The following is a 19,171-nucleotide window of genomic DNA, read 5'->3' as shown; positions in this document are numbered from 1 at the left end:
TTAGGGTTTTTTTCTATTTTTTTCTGTTGAGAAGATGTCTACTAAGGAGTGCTGACATTGCAGTGTCATTGCTTGATATTTAACCATTAGCTAGTTGTTAAGCATGTGCAGCAGCCTCTTGAGATACAAAACTAGCGTTTAAGATTTAACTAAAATTCTTACAACACAGTATTGAGTCAGAATAGTTTCTTTACATCTTGAACTGTACAATATGTCCCGCTGTCCTAAATCATTGCTGATTAATCCCATGATAGACTTTTTAGTAATGTAATGACTGGCAGGACTATAGAGGGTTGACTAATGGAATTTGTTGGTGTGTATTGCATGATGGGCAAAGTGTGGAGTAATGTCTATATTTCAAATGTGTGTGGAAGGTCTTTCCTCACTCCTCTCTACTTTAGCTTAATAATTGTTTGTTTGAATTCTTAAGGGAAAAAGAAAAATTCAATGCAAAAATTTAAATTCAGTGGCAGTTCTTAATGTGGATTTCAAAATTTTGTCTAAAGGAATCCCAAAATTATTTCCAACTATGCATAATCATTGCACTTTCAGTGTGATGTACAATATAATAAATAAAGTAAAAGTATACATACAGGAACTTGGAAGGGTTTCATTATTGGATTTTTTTTTTTTTAATGAAGTTCACTGGATGCTAAAAGTTTTAAGCACTAAAGAGTGGTATGCCTCAAATTTATTTTTTCATACAGAAGACTGTTCATGTCTTAAAATGTGTTAAGCAGCAAAAAAAATGGCAAATTAAAAAAATCATACAGTGTAAGTCATTGCAGCAAACAGGAAACAGCAATGTTATGTATTTGTTGGACTACAAATGTAATTGTGATCTCATCAGATATTCTAGAATTATGTTAACTAATGTTTTAATGTAACATGCAGTCTTAATTACTGCAATAGCAAAATATAATTGAAAAATTAAGTAGTTCAGAATAATTTCAAGCTAGATGGCCTGCATATCCAAAAAGTAGCATGTGGGCTTGTTTGTTTATCTGTTATCTCTATAAAAATATCTGCTTCTTATCAGATTTCATTTGGTGCTGTTAGATTTAGTTTGTATTTCTCTCAGAATTGGTGAATGTAGAAATTCTGCAAAGGAGATAATTTAAAATTTTAATATTGCTTATAAAAATGTTCTCTTTTTTGTTGACGTTGTGACAGTTAATCCGAACAGGTCGCTGTTATTTTAGTTTTGACACATGGATCTCATAATGTTTTCTAAAGTTTTTGTGATATTTTTTCCATTTTTTTTTTAAAATAGGTTTAGTGGTTTTTTTCCCCTCCACTTGCTCTAAATGCAGTTGATCACTCCTTTCCAGTTGGAAGATTTGTTTAGTTTTCTGTTTCTGAAACATGAGTAGGTCATGATGGCAAAAATGAGATTTAAATTATTTTTACAAAGCAAAGCTTATCATGGATCTTTTCGTTATTAGTATAAAGAGTTGTGGACCATTTTGGTGTGATATCACTGCTGGCATACATAGCGGGTAGAATTTTAAAATACAACTTTTAATTTTAAACGTAATTTTGCATTGAATGTGCCCAGTTATTTTGCTCTTGGGGAAAAAAATTACTTGAGATGGTGAAATCAGTTGTTAGAAGAAACAAAAAATACTTGTTTCTTTTTAACTAGAAAGTAGGAGTGAATTCCTTGAGAAGCTGCAAAGAGCTCGAAGCCAAGTAAAGCCATCTACTACAAGTCAGCCAATTTTATCAGCACCTGGGCCAACTAAACTTACTGTTGGAAATTGGTCACTTACCTGTTTAAAAGAAGGAGAAATTGCTATCCACAATTCAGACGGTCAGCAAGCTACAATACTGAAAGAAGATCTGCCAGGCTTTGTGTTTGAATCTAACAGAGGAACAAAGCATTCATTTACAGCTGAAACCTCTCTGGGTAAGTATGTAGGTATGTATGATGCGTGGGTAGGAGCACGTGTATACCAGGTAGTTTGTTTCTTTGTTTTACATACCTGTGGGAAATGATGACATTTCTAAAAATACATTTCAGGATCAGAATTTGTGACTGGTTGGACTGGCAAAAGAGGAAGAAAGCTAAAATCTAAACTGGAGAAGACAAAGCAGAAGGTTGGCAAACATCTTTTAGCTTTATACTTAAAGTTTATTTTTCATTATGCATATGGAGATATAGTTTTTTCTCTTAGTGGTTTAAGATATCTTTAATTTCAGCTATACACAATTTAAGTTTGAAGAAGAAAGCTGGAAAGCCAAACTTAGAACAAAGCTGCAGCTGCTTTTATCCACAGCATTTCATTTGCTGTACTGTTTTAAAGGAAAGCGATTCTTTTTTTTTTTTTAATTGTAAGGAAATCCAGTTCTCTTGTTGTCACTATCTTTTGTGAATCTTTTTTTTTTTTTTTTTTTTTTTTAAAGTTAGTGGTGTATATAATGCATGATTCATCTATTGCTTGTTTGTTTGCTTGTTTGTTGTTTTGATTGGATGGAAGTTGTGTATTTGATTGGAATGTTTTGGTGATTGTTAAAGCTTAATTTCTGTAAGTTTCAGTAAGATTCTGCTTATTTCCTTGCGTTTGCCTGTGTAATTTATCCTTTCACAGCCTTTTCATCTTATAATGTATGTTGTATGGTAGTTTTCTGTTTCTGGAATCTTGAATAATAAAGTGGTCTCATGCACATTATGAAAATCCTTTTGTAGGTACGCACTATGGCAAGAGATTTGTATGACGATCATTTTAAAGCTGTTGAAAGCATGCCTCGAGGAGTAGTTGTAACACTGAGGAACATAGCAACACAGTTAGAGTCTGCATGGGAACTTCATACAAACAGACAGGTAAACATGTCTCCTTTATTCTATGTGTGCTGTTAGTGGATTTTGCATAGCAACATTTAGACTCATCTGTGTGGTTATGTGGAAGAAAGGCACAATGTGTCTATCTGAACTGTGTTTTTATAGTGGTATCTTTTGTGTGGGTTGGGGATTTTTGGTGAGGGTTTTTTTTTTTTTTCTTAGTGCATGTAGTTATATGCATTAATGGGAGCTCATTTTTCAAATGATCTGGGTGAAAAAACTGTTGCTTTGCTTCACCACAGTTGTCTTCTTGTCTTTCAGTGTATCGAGGGAGAAAACACTTGGAGAGATTTAATGAAGACTGCTTTGGAAAACTTAATTGTTCTTTTGAAGGATGAGAATACCATTTCTCCATATGAAATGTGTAGTAGTGGATTGGTTCAATCATTGCTTACAGTTTTAAATAATGTGAGTTTATAGAACATAAGTCTCTGAAGAAAAGCTTTGAAAGAATATGCCTTAATTTGAAGATCTATTATAAATGTGTTTTTTTCTGTCATGATGAAAATTAAGTGGACTTGCACCAGTCATTGATCTGACCCATTAAGTACACACTATCACTATAGATTGCTTCGGTTCAAGCATGCTGCTAAATGTCTTTTATTTAACAGTGGTCACTTATAATGGCTGGTATTGTTTAGCTTTAGATGTTTAGATTTTTAAATAGAGAATTCAGTAAGCCTAAGGGGATATTTTGCCAATATAAAGGATGAATGTGTTGCTCTTTATTAAAAGTAATATACATCATTTTTTTTTCTCTCTTAGAATGTTGATTTAGATATGAAACAAGACTGTAGTCAACTAGTAGAAAGAATAAATGTATTCAAAACAGCATTCAGTGAAAATGAAGATGATGAGAGGTAGGTTAAAAAATAAAAAACAAGGGTTTTTGATTAAGTGATGGATGTTTAAAGTAGTTTGAAGGCAAATTCAATTTCTTTCCATTACCATTTGTCTTTCTGTGATTAAATAGAGAATTGGTCTTAAAAGACTGCATTTTACACTGAGTATTGAAGTAGTAATTAAAAGAACAATTGAATTACTTCTATCTGCAAGAGTCAACTGTGATGGATGTGTGTTTGTTGACAAATATAAAGGTGATGTTTTCGTTCATTACTGTTGACATGTTAATATTTTTCTTACTGGGCTGTGGCCAGACTGGACACCAAAGGTGAACAACTCAAGCTACACCAGCAGAAATAGCATATTGAAATACTTGCTACGTCTGGGTATTATTCATTGAGATACTGTGGATTTTTTTTCTTGTGTGTGTGATAACCTGGTAACTGTTCACTTCACAGTCGACCAGCAGTTGCATTAATTCGGAAATTAATAGCAGTGTTAGAATCTATTGAACGTCTACCTCTTCACTTGTATGACACACCAGGATCTACTTATAATCTTCAGGTAAATTTACAGTAATATCACATAGTATTGCATATTGTTACACAACTGAATATTTTATATGAATTTCAGGAAGAATTACACACATGAAATTTGGATGAAATACACTCTTGTAAATTGGATAGAGTTAACTAAATAACAACATTCTTGGCATTTTATTGTTCTAATACCTTTCCTAAATGTTTGGATCTTCCTCTGCTTTCATTTACTTTCATACTGTGAAGCAAAAATAACAGTGACTTTTTTTTTTTTTTGGCCTTTAATGTTCTTTTCATGTAAGAATGAGTATCTTCATAACTAGATTGTAATTGTATCCAATAAGAAGGGTTTGTTGAAAACAACTGTAAAACAAGTTCATTTATGATGCCTGAAGATGGGCTGTAATAGTTTAAAGGGCTCCTGTATGCCCAGTATGGTATCATCTCAGCTTAGTAGCTGATGAGTAGCTCGTTGTAAAGGAAAGCTTCAATTTGAAGAAAAAAAATGTGTTTTTTGAATGTGTATATCTGTGTAGATATATATATAGATATAGATACACAAACACAAGTGCATATATATATATATATATATATATATATATATATATATAATATAAATATTACAGGAATTTCATGGAGTCATAGTGTGAGTTGGCTTGTAAGGGACTTAAGAGGCTGTATAATTCCCACCTCCCTGATATGGACCTGGTTACATTCCACTACATAAGGTTGCTCCTGATCTTGATAACTTCCAGCGATGGCACATCCACAGCTTCTCTGGGCAACCTCTTCTAGTGGCCTACTCTCATTGTGGAGAATTCCTTCCTAATATCAAATTCATACGTACCCTATTTTAGCTGAAAGCTATTATCCCTTGTCCATTCCCAGTATTACCTGATGAGGAGTCCCTCTTGGAGCTTTTGTGGAAGCTACCTTTAGGTCCCTGGAAGCTGCTGTAAGATCTTCCTGTACCCTTCTCCAGACTGAACAACCCACTCACTCAGCCTGTCTACACAGGAGGGGTACTCCAGCCCTCTGATCATCCTCATGGCCCTCCTGTAGATTCACTCCAACAGATCCATGTCCTTTTTAAGCTTGAGGACCCCAGAGCTGAACTCAGTATTCCAAGTTTGCTGTTATTACCATAGGTAATATTGAATAGGTCAGTGTAATTTGGAAATTAAAACTGAACAGACATGAAATATGCAAATATTCTCTTCATTACCTAGTTAGTTGGCTTATATGTTGCCTGTTATTGAAGAACTGTTGGGGTGACAAAAATGGAGCAGCTTTTAAAGCAGAAAATTAGAATATAACATTTCTTAAATTGCGCAGAAATACATCTCTTAAGCCACTGGAACTACTGTAGTAAGATATAATTGCTTTTCTTAAAACTACAAAACTTAAACAGTAAAGCCTGGATTAATGTCTAGATACTCTTTCAGATATTGACGAGACGTTTGAGGTTTCGTTTGGAACGTGCTTCAGGGGAAACATCCTTAATAGATCGAACTGGCAGAATGCTAAAGATGGAGCCACTGGCAACTGTTGAATCTCTAGAACAGTATCTTCTGAAAATGGTGAGTAACATACTATGCACACAGCTGAAAGGAGTAATTGCATTCTTCATCCTTAATTTTTTTATTTTTTTACATTTATATGTAGGTTGCAAAGCAGTGGTATGACTTTGATAGGGCTTCATTTGTTTTTGTACGAAAACTACGTGAAGGCCAAACATTTGTATTCAGGCATCAACACGATTTCGATGAAAATGGAATTATTTACTGGATTGGAACAAATGCGAAGTGAGTTTCTTTGTTTAAGCTAAATATTTGGAATTCCAATGTAATAAACAATATCCAGTGGGGAGAAAATGAAAATTCGTAATGAAGTAAAGTTTGTTACTTTTTTTTTCCTTTTTAAGAATGGGAGTTATCTTTGCTTTTGCTGTTGATCAGTGTAATTATTTTTGGCTCTTCTTGAATAATAGAAAACTGTATCTGAAGGCCACTTGAGAATTAGTTTGTATGAATGGGTAAAATGAAGGGGTGGGGATGGTTGGATTTTTGTTAGTTACTGTAGCAAAGTAAAGTATTTGGAACATTCTAAAGAAGTTTTTTAATTATCTAAAATGATACAAATTTTTGGTTTGTAATAAACTGCTGTAATCAATAATTTACAGTAAACTGTCAAATGTTAGTGATACCTGTGTTTTAATGTAAGTAATAATTGAACAGTACGTTTCTCTTTTCAATATAGAACTGCATATGAGTGGGTAAATCCAGCAGCCTATGGGTTAGTAGTGGTTACATCCTCAGAAGGAAGAAATCTGCCTTATGGCCGTTTAGAAGACATCCTAAGCCGTGACAGTTCAGCTCTCAATTGTCATACTAATGATGATAAGAATGCTTGGTTTGCCATAGATCTTGGCCTTTGGGTTATACCATCAGCTTACACATTACGCCATGCTCGAGGTTATGGACGATCTGCTCTCAGAAATTGGGTTTTCCAGGTATCTAAGGATGGACAGAACTGGACTACTTTGTATACTCATGTCGATGACTGTAGTCTCAATGAACCAGGGTATGTCAGTGCATTTTACTAGCTTTTATGAAATTGTGCTCAGTTAAAAACATGCTTGACTGTGATCTAATTTAATGTGTGCCGTGGATACAGTGTGTAATTACATGAAGGGGTGGCCTAGGTTACCAAGGATGGATTGGAAAATAAGGGATTCATAAGTTCATGTAATGCCATTTATATTTTTCTGTGATTGTAAATTCACTTTTTGCAGTTTTTTAAAATTTTTTTAAAAGAAAATAGTAAAACCAGCACTCATTCAAAATTTGCTCCTAATGTTACTAGGTTTTATATCTCTTATGTTCTTGGCACCTTTCTGATTTTTATCTATGAGTGATCACTGTCATGATTTGTTTGATAATAATTCTGAAGTGCTCTGTTTATTAAAAAATAAATAAATGACAAAAATTCTCTCTCTACCCATACCTTTTTCTAACAAATTTGAAGGTCTACAGCAACATGGCCTTTAGATCCTCCAAAGGATGAGAAACAAGGTTGGAGGCATGTTAGAATAAAACAAATGGGAAAGAATGCCAGTGGGCAAACACACTACCTCTCCCTGTCTGGATTTGAACTTTATGGCACTGTGAATGGAGTATGTGAAGACCAGTTGGGTAAGCAAAGTAATGTGTGTATCCTCTTTGTTCCCTTAAAATAGTAATGAACATAAAGTATACAAATAAGTGTAGAATAACCAGGCTGACTTTTGCACTGGAACTTGCTTAAAAACAAGCTCCCTGTTCAATATTGCTAAATTTTTACAGTCATTTAATTCCACTTTGTATTTCTTGAAGGAAAAGCTGCTAAAGAAGCAGAAGCAAATCTGCGAAGGCAGCGACGTCTGGTCCGCTCTCAAGTTTTGAAATACATGGTTCCAGGAGCTCGGGTAATCAGAGGAATTGATTGGAAGTGGAGAGATCAGGATGGAAGCCCACAGGGTGAAGGCACTGTTACAGGAGAATTGCACAATGGTGAGTACAAATTGTCTGAATTTGTAGATCTCTGTAGCATGACTATTCAATATTTTGCTATCTGCATGTGGAATTGGTAACATCATCGTATTTTTACTGTGGTGTCTTGAGGAAGTTGATACTTTTGGGGAGGAGGTAGTAAATTGACTGTAACTACAGTTACAGTACTCATAAAATTCCATTTTAATGCACGGGAAAGAAATTGTTGTAAGTGAAATATTTTTAGACCTTTACTGGTTAGGGTTTTTTTTGTTTTTCTTTGTTATTGGTTTTGTTTTTTGTTGTATTGACATTCATTACAAAGAAATAAAAATATGCCAAGTCTGTTGACGCTTAGTGATTTATCTTTGGGGCTGCAAAATCTTTATTTACATTCTTCATTTCTTCTAGCTTAGCATTTGCAGTATTTTTCTTGACTTTTGTTGTGTCCTCTACCTTTCCTACCTTGCTAGCTTCATTGGGATTGAGTTCTTATTTTGTTGATTAAAAAAAATTTAAATGAATGAGGGATCAAAAGCGAAACCTGCAACAGCCAGGGGAGTCATTGCACAAGAGGATGAGATATTGAGAGGTCAACAGGAGAGGCTGGACGTGCTTTCCCAGTTTCCCCCACCTTTACTCTTATTTTGATCTACATAAGACTGACCTTGTTTCTGAAGCATTTAAAGTCATTCTTAGTCAGGTTTTTAGTTGTCATTTCTTAAAAAATAGAGCACTGTCCAAGATAAGACAATCTAAAATATTTTGAAAAATTGAGTCTTTTTAAAGCCATTCAGTGTAGCCTGTAGGGAACCATCCTATCATGCAGATGTGTAGCTGCACTTTCACTTTTTTAGATACTAAATCTAATTTGTGAGTAGTGTATTACTAACTTAATGTTTTTTTGTTCCTACATTCTGGTAAACTTTTCCCGTTTAAGCATAGGTAAAATTTGTCAAATGATGCCGAAGTGTGAAAAATCTATCAGTGTATTTTTAGTCCTGTCACAGTTGTCCTGCAAATAGAATTCAGAAATTAATATCCCATTGGCTTTTCTGCAATTATTAACATGTTTAGACAAATCTTGAGTTGTTTGGGAGCCAAAATAATGAAGCAACAGGACTAAAAGAAACAAATAAATACTGCATATTTTTAAAAAATTGTGCAAGTTTTGAACTGTTTGTGATTAATATTATTTGCCTCTCAGAGCTTCAGTGGCATGAAACTAGTCAGATGTAGGTCATGTAGATGAAGCAATAAAGAAAAAGTGATATGAGCGTGCTCACGTGGGAATGTGATGTCTACTTCTGGAAGCTTTATCCATTTTAAAAACGTTCTTCCTCCAGAGTGATACTTCTAAAAAGAAAAATGCTTATGATCTTCTATTTCAGTCTAAAGTGATGATGGAATTGATTAGAATAGTGGCACAAGATTTGGTTAAGTTAATGTACAATAAGAAGAAATAAGTTTTTTAGTTGACAGAGATTATGGTAGATATCAGACAAGCAAAAAGATTTTTTCCCCCCATTTCTATTCTAGTTAGCTGAATTTTATATGTTACCCTTATCGTTACAGCTTTAATGTTTTCCTTCACTAAGTTATTAAAGAGGAACTGCATCTCTTTTTAGTACTGTTTTGATCCCAGTGTAGTGTTTTAACTTACTGTGAAAAGTATTCTTGCAGTCCTGAAATAAGTAGTCCTTATCTGCTTTGAGACTTTTCCTGTAAGAAATGCCTTAGTTTCTAAATTTTTGATTCAAAAAGCTGTGTATCATTAAACTCCTCTGTTCACTATGTAGGAAAAAAGTATCAAATCCAAAAGGTAACCTATTTAATAAAATGCCCCTATGCAAGTATTGAAGGAAGAAAAACATAAAATGTTCATACAGGAATAACAGATTATTTCCAGATATTAATCAAGATATTTCCTTACTGTTTCTGATGTTAGATAATCTAATAAGAGCAATTTGAGAGATCCTAGTAGGTCAGGTTCATTCCTGAAGCAAACTTTGCTTTTGGCTAGATTCTGGGATCCTGAAGATAGAAGCTGATCATGCTTGCTGCCTTAATTTTCACAATACGTTGCCAAATTGCATAACCCTTCTTCCTTTTTAATTGGCTTTAAGGGTTAATCAGTAATTTTATCAATTCAGTCATGCAGCCCTTATGAGACGCTGATCCCACATTGTGGAGCTACTGTCTGACGCTCCTGTCTGCTTTCTGCTGGATCTCACAAACTCCTGTCCCTTTCCAGGCTGGATTGATGTCACCTGGGATGCTGGTGGCTCTAACTCTTACCGTATGGGCGCAGAAGGAAAGTTTGACCTCAAGCTTGCACCAGGGTACGACCCTGATTCAGCGGCATCACCCAAACCTGTTTCATCCACTGTTTCAGGCACAACGCAGTCATGGAGCAGCTTGGTGAAAAACAACTGTCCAGACAAGACGACTGCTGCTGCAGGCTCCTCAAGTAGAAAAGGAAGCAGCAGTTCTGTGTGTAGCGTGGCCAGTAGCAGCGACATCAGCTTGGGTTCGACCAAAATGGAGCGGAGATCAGAAAGTGTAATGGAGCAAAATATAGTTTCAGGCACTGACGTCCATGAACCAATTGTTGTTCTGTCTTCCGCTGATAATGTACCTCAGGCTGAAGTAGGGTCATCTTCCAGTGCAAGCACCAGCACCTTAACAGCGGACATGGGAAATGAAAATGCAGAAAGGAAGTTAGGTCCTGATAATTCGATACGTACTCCTGGGGAGTCCAGTGCTATCTCCATGGGAATTGTTAGTGTAAGCTCTCCTGATGTTAGTTCAGTTTCCGAACTGACTAATAAAGAAGCAGCATCCCAACGACCTCTAAGCTCTTCAGCAAGTAACAGACTTTCAGTTAGCTCTTTGTTGGCTGCCGGGGCACCAATGAGCTCCAGTGCAAGTGTTCCTAACTTATCATCTCGAGAAACTTCAAGCCTGGAGTCTTTTGTAAGAAGAGTGGCAAACATAGCACGTACCAATGCCACAAACAACATGAATTTAAGCCGAAGCAGCAGTGATAACAATACTAATACTCTGGGAAGAAACGTCATGAGTACCGCAAGTAAGTAAGAAGTATTGACTTTTATGGTTTAAGCTTTTGTTGTTTCTTTGGCTTTCAGTAAAGGAGTTTGAATTTTGTTGGCCTAATGGAAATACATGGAGAGTAGCCTTGTTCTTGTGCAAATTTACAGAACTGAGGAAGAGCTCACAAAGTTGTAGGTAATAGGAGAGGGTTCTGTGGCCCTTTGATGTCAGATTGCACTGTAATACCATCAAATCAATGATTGGAATTTGATGTTTATTTCATGATGGAGAACTAAAAGGGGGCAGTGATATCTCATTTTCTTTCTGTCTCATCTGTTCTGTGTAGAATTTGCACATTCACCTTTTATCTTCCTGTTTCTGTTATTTGATTTTTATCATTTACCTGAGGAAAGGCAGGTTTTTCAAATTTCATTTGAAATTCTTTCAATTCAATTTCCAATTGTTTGTCTAAACTTAGGAATGAAGAGCAGAGTAGAAAGAAAAAGTGATGAAATTGTTGTAATTTCCTGTTACTTAGCAAGCTGGGTCATCTACTGTACACTAATACTGTCCATGTCTTCTAAAAATGCCATTGTCATTAAGCTTTAGATTTAGCAAATCTTTCAGGCATGTTAATTTTACAGGTGTATGTTATTAATGTCGTTTTAAATGGGATTATGTACATGCTTTATCTTTTTCATGACCTGACTCAGATTATATGTGGGATGAAGGTATTAGCAGATAAACTATAAATTTATTATGAGTTCACTCTTTTTAACTTTAAATATACTTCCATCTGAGATGTTACTTAACCAGCTTTTGTATTAGGTATGATGTTCAGTGTTTAGTGAGGTAGATGAGTTAGGAAAAGTATAATTACCCGAGCCAGAAGGAAGCACTCTGTATTTTCTTGTTAAGATTTTATGCTTTCCTGAAATTTCTGTGCTTTCTTATTTAAAGATGTTATTTGTTTTTAGGGGTTTTGTAAATGTTGATAGTTGGTGTTGCTGGTGGCAGGATTTTAAAATGTATTTATACATTTGTATTATTATGATACTAGGAGTGAAAAAGGCTTGTTGCCTGCATTAAAAGTGTAAATCAAATAGCAAACAGAACATTTCAGATTATCAGTTATTTTAGACAGATACTCAGTGCCTCTAATTCTGAAGTAATTATGTGATTAAAAGTGTATTGGTCAGATTTCAAGCATGTTTGGTATAAAACCATGTTAAAGTTTGAAATAAGTACAGGGTTTTTTTTACTGTGTTCTTAATATTAACAATGAATTAATACTTCTAAGCTATCCCTCATGTGAGAATTATCTACAAATAGAAATTGTAAATGAGAACTTTTGTCCCAAAACGAGATTAGATACTGAATTTGAGCAATCTCACTAAAGTGATGTTGCTGCATTGTAAAAAGCTTTGGTTAAAAAACCTGTGAGCAAATTCAAATGTGTTGCAAATCATAATTTGTAATTTAAATCTGTTTGGATTTGCTGTAGTAATTGCATTTGGAAACACTGGCATTTGTCAGGAGTTAAATGGTAGCCAACTTCTTTTTGTTCTTGAGATCTAAGCAAATGAAATGTTGGGCTTTTTATGTTTCTCTTGCTTGTAAGAGCAAAGAGCTTACCGTTATTAAAGTGGATGAGAGATGTCTATACTGAGCAACTGACTGTCAAGTTCTTAATAGCAATGGAGAAAAGGTTCCATGCTTTCTTGTTTACAGAGATGAGTATATGGTTTGATAACTTAGTAAATCTAAATTTTTCTCTCTTCCTGCCCTCATATGGAACAAAAAAATCAAGTGCAGTGCCTGCCTTTGCTGGTTTTAGTTTGCATTCAAATGCCCTTGAGAGAGGAGTTCTGGTTTGCATTGTATTGTCTTTCAACAGTAGTAGTCTTTGCAAATATCAGTAGTCTGAAATTTATTTTAGTTTTAGTTATTAGCAACACTTCAGTTGAGTAAGTGATATATAGGTATATGGATAAGTTATTGCTTATTATATATATATATGTAATATATGTAGATAGATAAGTTGTAATAACAAAAATGTTTACTTCTGAAACTGTAGAACTCATATTTGATAAATTTTAGAGAAAAGTAGATAGGAAAAATGTACTCATTAAATTTAAGTTCAGACGATCCCTCAGATTTTCATATGCAAACATGTGATTCACCATTTGTGTTTGCAAATAAGAATGCAAAAAAAATGTTCTTTAGATTGGTGTGTAAATGTGTAATTATGGGTAGGATAATTTCTACTATTTCAGATCTGTACAGTATCTGAAATGCTTTCTATTGAGTTTATGGTGAATGGAATTCTGTTTCAGTCTTTAGTCTAAAATGCATTTACTGTGTTATGTTTGAATGTGCAGTAAGGTAAATTGTTAGCTGTTGCTTGCTTAATATAAATCATCCAATGTGAATTACCAAATTTTATTTTTCAAAGTGCTGCTAGTACCTCATGAATATATGCACTAAGAATTGTGTGAAAGATAACAAGCCAGAGTTGTTTTAAAAATGTTAAGGAAAAGGTTTCAAATTCGTCGTATGTTCTGTTCTTAATTCATTTATATATAGTTAAATTCTTTTCTTTGTATAATTTCATTGATGTTAGAAGTTTAAGTAAAATTTAGGGTTTTAACTAATATTGAAGTAACAGATTGCAGGAATACTTTTCCTATGTTTGTGTAATTTTGGATTTACAGTGGGGATTTGGGGATTTAAGTAATAATTTTGGTTGTTTTAACTATACACAAGGGAATATGCTCAGATTATGGGCTTCTGCATTGTAGCAAGCACTTCTGCACTGGGAATCTATTCCCATTAAGTTATTCTTACTTGTAAAATACCACATCAGATAATTTTTCAGTCCAAAATATATTTTTTCAGCACATGTCTCATGCATGTAAATTGTACTCTTCAAATCATCAAATCATTTATTTTATCTTACCGTATCTTTATAGCGTCTCCTCTTATGGGTGCACAAAGTTTTCCTAATCTGACTACAACTGGTACCACATCAACAGTGACCATGTCTACATCCAGTGTTACTAGCAGCAGCAATGTAGCTACAGCAACTACAGTTTTATCTGTTGGTCAGTCGCTTAGTAATACTCTAACTACTAGCCTAACATCAACATCTAGTGAGAGCGATACAGGGCAGGAAGCAGAATATTCTTTATATGGTAAGTTTCATTTTTAAATGAATGTAAACAGACTTCCCAGTAATGATTTTCCCATTCTTCCCATTGTTATGATTTTATTTTTTTGTGTTTAGTAGTCTACGTACTGATAAGAGTTTGGAAGCTGAGTTGTTCATGTGTTAGTTCTGTAAAGCAGTACTTGAGGAAATATTACTTTGTTAGCGTTATATTACTTACGATTTCAGGTTGTCTTAATTCAGTAATTTCTGTATCACATGATGATTATTTATGCTTTGGTTTAATTGAGGCACTTAATCTTTAACTTAATAAAATTGTTTTGGTTTTTAATGTAGTATGCATATAAGCCACCACTTAAAATCACAGTGTTCTTTCTCATTTAACATGCTACGTGCTCATTATGAGGTACATTCTAGTACTCATTGAAAAATATCCAACCATTAGACATGCTGTACACTAAAAATTGTACCTGAGGTTCCAAGTGTCTCCAGACCATAGTAATTGGAAGAAACTGGAAAGAAAACAGAAATGAAATTGATGCAAATAATAGGATTGTGATTTGAGGAACAAAATTCAAAGTTGTGTAGAATTTATATGCTAAATACAGGCATTGGGATGGAATTTATTCGTAGGATATGAATGCTGTGAAAGAGAATTGTAGTTAACTAGGCTGAATGATAAAATCAAGGAATGAAGTTGATGAAGTCAAGAAAAATTTGAACTAGATGAAGGAAAGTATTTCTAATGTGAAGCTCATTGGATTGAGAGCGGTTAATGAAAAAAGAGATACACAAATTGTGTAAAAACTTGGTTGAATGAGCAATTAGAAGTTGTGGTTTATTTTGTTGCCTATCATGAAGTCTGTTCTGACTGCTCACAAATTAGCAGGGCCTTGGAATTGAGTTATTTGGAGTTGGTTAAGATACCTACATATACCATCTCCATTTATTCTTTTAAGTGTCGATATTTTCATCAGGTTACAAGTCTTAAAATAGAAACAACTGAACACATGTTTTCAGAAGTTATATTAGAGTGTCTGTTGGGGACTTTGCAATAGTTCAAAAAGGGTATTTGAGCGGTTTATTTGTATATAGAAAAATGCAATATTTCTGTATCATAATCTGTCTTGGATCACTGTGAATTACTTTTCTGTTTTTGTTTATCTGGAGGAAATTCTGGTTTTTAAGTCTTAGTACTAAGTGAGTGAAACTGAACTTTGTATCTAACTTCAGCTTTTAGTTACAGAAATTCAGTAACAACTAAATCTTCAAGAATGGTGCTCTTAAAATGTCCCTTACAGTATAATTTGAGTTATAAGCCACATATTCACAGTGGAAATTATGTTATTAACCTGCTTTTAAAAATAAATATAGAATCAGATAAAATAAACCAGTGTAGTAATTTTTAGTCTTTCATAATTTAAAATGAATGGAATTGTAACATGCTTGATAAAAACAAATGAAAAACTGAGCACTTTCTGGTTATTCTTAATTATACTGATTTATAGGCTTCATTTGTTAAATATAGTATATCAGTAGTGTTTAATTCTTTTTCTTGTTTGTGAGAATTGTTTTTTCAGTCTTCTCAATGTTAGTTTTTACATATTCTTAATTTGTCTTTAAAAGAGATCTTTTTTATTTTGCAATTAAATATATAAATATATATATATATTATAGATTTTCTGGATAGCTGTCGAGCTAGTACTCTGTTGGCCGAGTTAGATGATGATGAGGATCTACCTGAACCAGATGAAGAAGATGATGAAAATGAAGACGATAACCAAGAAGATCAAGAATATGAGGAAGTTATGGTACAGTATAGTTATTTACCTTAATTAGCTATGCTAACAGGTGCATTAAAAATCCAGATACTTTTGGCAATATGGAGTCTTAGCTAGATATTCTTTAAGGTCCCTTTCAACTCAGATCATTCTGATTCTAATTGAAACATACGCATTCAGATTTTGGACTAAATTGGAGAGTTGCTTGAGGATCTATTTCTTTACTGTGTGGCTGACTGAGCACTGACACATATTGTCCAGAGAAGTAGTGAAGTCTCCCTCCTTAAGTTTCTTGGGCCACCTGCTCTGGGTAACCCTGCAGGAAATCAGTCTTGTGGATCTTACCTATATTATTATGAGTCCTGGTGCTTTATTTGGGTATGCTGTGTTATGATGAATGCTTGGTCTTGTCACCATTGAAGCTGAACTTAATGAGTACTGAAAGAGGAAAAATATAGGACTTCACTAATGTTAGTTTAATGCTTGTTACATAAATGTAAATATTTATGAAACTATACGAACTTCCCCTTCTTAGTATGCTGGAATTGTAAGCATTTTAACCAAAACATTAAGCATTTTAACGTATTGTGATTGTGCTTTTCATGGAAATTCAAGTATGTCACCAAATATTTAATTTACCTTCTGCATAAGTTGCTTATTTAAGACACGTTTTCTATTACTTCCTTTATTTTAGGAGGAAGAGGAGTATGAGACCAAAGGAGGTCGTAGAAGAACATGGGATGATGATTATGTATTGAAACGACAATTTTCTGCTCTGGTTCCTGCTTTTGACCCAAGACCTGGTCGAACAAATGTTCAGCAAACAACTGATTTAGAAATCCCTCCACCGGGTATGTTGACAAGGTGTATTTGTGATATTTGATCAGACTTTATAAGTGCCCATTGGACTCCAGGGATCCTGTCACTATTAGCCAGTACAACATGCTTTTGTGTCTGTGTGGCTTTTCATTGTTTGTATGAGGGCTTCATTTGCTTCTGCACATGCAAGCATTGAGGAAGAAGTGAATTAAGCACCATTTAAAATAGTCACAGTCTTGAGTCTAACTCACATTAGTGTTAGGTCTCCTGCTGTGTCTCGGTCAGCCTACAGGCTATAATCTCTGTATTGAGCTACCTCAAGTAACTTTGAGACAGGGCTTGCTGAAACATTCCAAAGCTTAAGTGATGGAAAAATTAATAGTCACTGAGCAGTCTGTATGGCAAGCAACATAGCATAGGTTCTTATTCCTTAGTTCATTCTTATTCAGCTCTGGAGGCGTAGTCAGTGTTCATTACAGAGAGGAGTGCATGGTTTTAAGCTTATGTGGAAATGAACCATTGTTGATTCTGGTGAACTGAGAAGAGTCAATACGAAAGGAACTTGCCATGTAAGTAAATAATTCATGTGCTATAATTATATTAAAGAGAATGTTACTGATGTATAAGAATCAGTATGGATTTCAAAAACTGATATTAGCTTTACTCACACAGAGAAGTGGTATAATTATGGCACTTAGTATTAGCTCATAGCTTTAATTCAGTACTTGCTAAACTTGCTGGCCTGTATGCAGGAAATCTTTATAGTTCCTTGTTGAAACACTTTATTAATGTTTAGGCCAGCTTGTCATGCTTTATACGTATTTTATGTTAACATCATGTCAAATTATTTTTCTTATGCAGGTACACCTCATTCAGAACTCTTGGAAGAGGTTGAGTGCATGCCTTCACCACGCTTAGCACTTACATTGAAAGTTTCTGGTCTTGGAACAACTCGAGAAGTAGAACTGCCCCTAACAAATTTTCGATCCACAATATTTTACTACGTACAGAAATTGTTACAGCTTTCCTGTAATGGCAATGTGAAATCTGACAAACTTAGACGTATTTGGGAGCCAACATATACGTAAGCTCACAAGTTTGTTATTCTGCAAAGAGAATACTGTGTGAGTGATTAGGAGACAGAAGTAAAACAATGTTAACATCTCTCACCTCCTCTGTAAGAAGCAATGCTAGAATCAGATTTTTTTCCTTACATTTTTGTTCAGATGTTCAGGTCTGTTTCGAAGGTAGTGCTGCAACTACTTCAAAAATAATAATAATAAAAAGCTAACTATCTCTAGTGTTCAGCTGTGACAGTATTAGAGGAAAAAAACAGGGACCTGAGAGAGCTGTTTGTTTTTGTTTTTGCTTTTGTTTTTTTTTGAGGGATTGCTTATTCCACATTCAAAAATGGTCTGTCCCAGTGTGTGGGAAGTCAAGCAGAGACAGTAGGAGACCTGCATAAATGACGAAACTCCCAAAAGAATTCATAACATTACAAAGAAGCATTCAAGTGATGGAAGGAGTGTCAAGTAACCCAAAGGGAATATGGAGACATTGTCTGAGCATGCAAATAGAGGGAAAGGAAAGTCATTGCAAGTCCAGAGTTGAACCTAGCGAGGGGTGTGAAGGGCAGTAGGTTAGAATGCAGCACTGGTGCTGACTGGGAGCCATCTGGCTGGAAAGTAGTTTGGAGAAAAGGGCATGAGTGTTCTGGTAGAGATAAAGTTGAGCATAAGCCAGCCATGCACCCTTACAGAAAAGAAAAGTCATCAGCAACTTTGGTAGGAAGAGCACTGCCACCAGTCTGAAGAAAGAAATATTTCCCTTCAGTGCTATTGAGAGACTTCTAAGTTCCTGAGAGCCTATAAGAGATATGGACCCAGAGCAAGTTATATTAAAGGGTATCTGGGGCGCTTAGAAGGCTTAAAGGGCTCAAGAGCATTTGTCATACAAATGGTGTCCATTCCAAATTCAGCTATTCTCTCTATCCTAACTTGACTTTACTTGGTTTATGGTAATGGGAATTCTTAGAGTGTGATTGTGCATCTCATTTACCATACCAACATAATTCCTGTCTTATTGGAAAATTTATGCATATGAAAACAACAGCAATGTGCTTGTTGTGGTTTTTTAACTTCGAATATTTTTTCAGTGTTTGTGTCACAACTATCATCTGTGTTGTCTTGTAGCTAAAGTAGTGTTTTGTATTAAAAAAAAAATAAAATTAAAATTAAAAAGCAGTAGAAATATTTATAAATATGCACATTTTTTAAGTTAATACATACACAGTAAACTACCGTAAAATTTCAAGCTTCATTGAGCTCATGTAATGAAGATCCTAAAGCCATATTGGGAAATTTGCACAGTAAAGGTGGTTTGTGTACTCAGACTTTACTTAAAGAAATGTAGTTATCTTGCAAAGCATTTAATTTATTCACTCCATGAAAATTAGATACTTGTACTAGTTTAAGAGCTTTGCTGGATGTTCTATGAAGTGAAGCTGCTTGCTTTTTTCAGATTATGCTTCTTAAGTGTCATTTTGTTTAACAACTCAGTATGTAACTTCATAATTTTGAGGACATGCTATGAGT

At 34.5% G+C, this 19,171-nt stretch overlaps 1 protein-coding gene across 8 annotated transcripts in view; it reads left to right on the top strand.

Annotated features, from left to right (window-relative positions):
• Positions 1-19,171, top strand: part of HECTD1 (HECT domain E3 ubiquitin protein ligase 1) — a 54,442-nt gene that overhangs the window by 26,648 nt on the left and 8,623 nt on the right. For 4 of the 8 annotated variants that reach the window (XM_085549061.1, XM_015864922.3, XM_085549062.1 and 1 more), the window contains 16 exons: positions 1,646-1,909; positions 2,024-2,100; positions 2,690-2,824; positions 3,104-3,250; positions 3,608-3,702; positions 4,144-4,249; positions 5,670-5,804; positions 5,890-6,029; positions 6,484-6,807; positions 7,252-7,418; positions 7,599-7,775; positions 10,009-10,845; positions 13,781-14,002; positions 15,655-15,788; positions 16,453-16,609; positions 17,439-17,661. In XM_085549061.1, the coding sequence (XP_085405187.1) occupies positions 1,646-1,909; positions 2,024-2,100; positions 2,690-2,824; positions 3,104-3,250; positions 3,608-3,702; positions 4,144-4,249; positions 5,670-5,804; positions 5,890-6,029; positions 6,484-6,807; positions 7,252-7,418; positions 7,599-7,775; positions 10,009-10,845; positions 13,781-14,002; positions 15,655-15,788; positions 16,453-16,609; positions 17,439-17,661 (3,340 nt within the window). The remainder of the gene's footprint in view (positions 1-1,645; positions 1,910-2,023; positions 2,101-2,689; positions 2,825-3,103; positions 3,251-3,607; positions 3,703-4,143; positions 4,250-5,669; positions 5,805-5,889; positions 6,030-6,483; positions 6,808-7,251; positions 7,419-7,598; positions 7,776-10,008; positions 10,846-13,780; positions 14,003-15,654; positions 15,789-16,452; positions 16,610-17,438; positions 17,662-19,171) is intronic. The other 4 variants (XM_015864927.3, XM_085549064.1, XM_015864925.3 and 1 more) reach the window with 2 other exon arrangements.

This window comes from Coturnix japonica, chromosome 5 (genome assembly GCF_054131305.1).
Source record: "Coturnix japonica strain WE chromosome 5, WE-NBRP24, whole genome shotgun sequence".
Taxonomy (NCBI): domain Eukaryota; kingdom Metazoa; phylum Chordata; class Aves; order Galliformes; family Phasianidae; genus Coturnix; species Coturnix japonica.
Note: the sequence above shows the minus strand (reverse complement) of the source record. Positions and strands in the feature narration are given on the sequence as shown.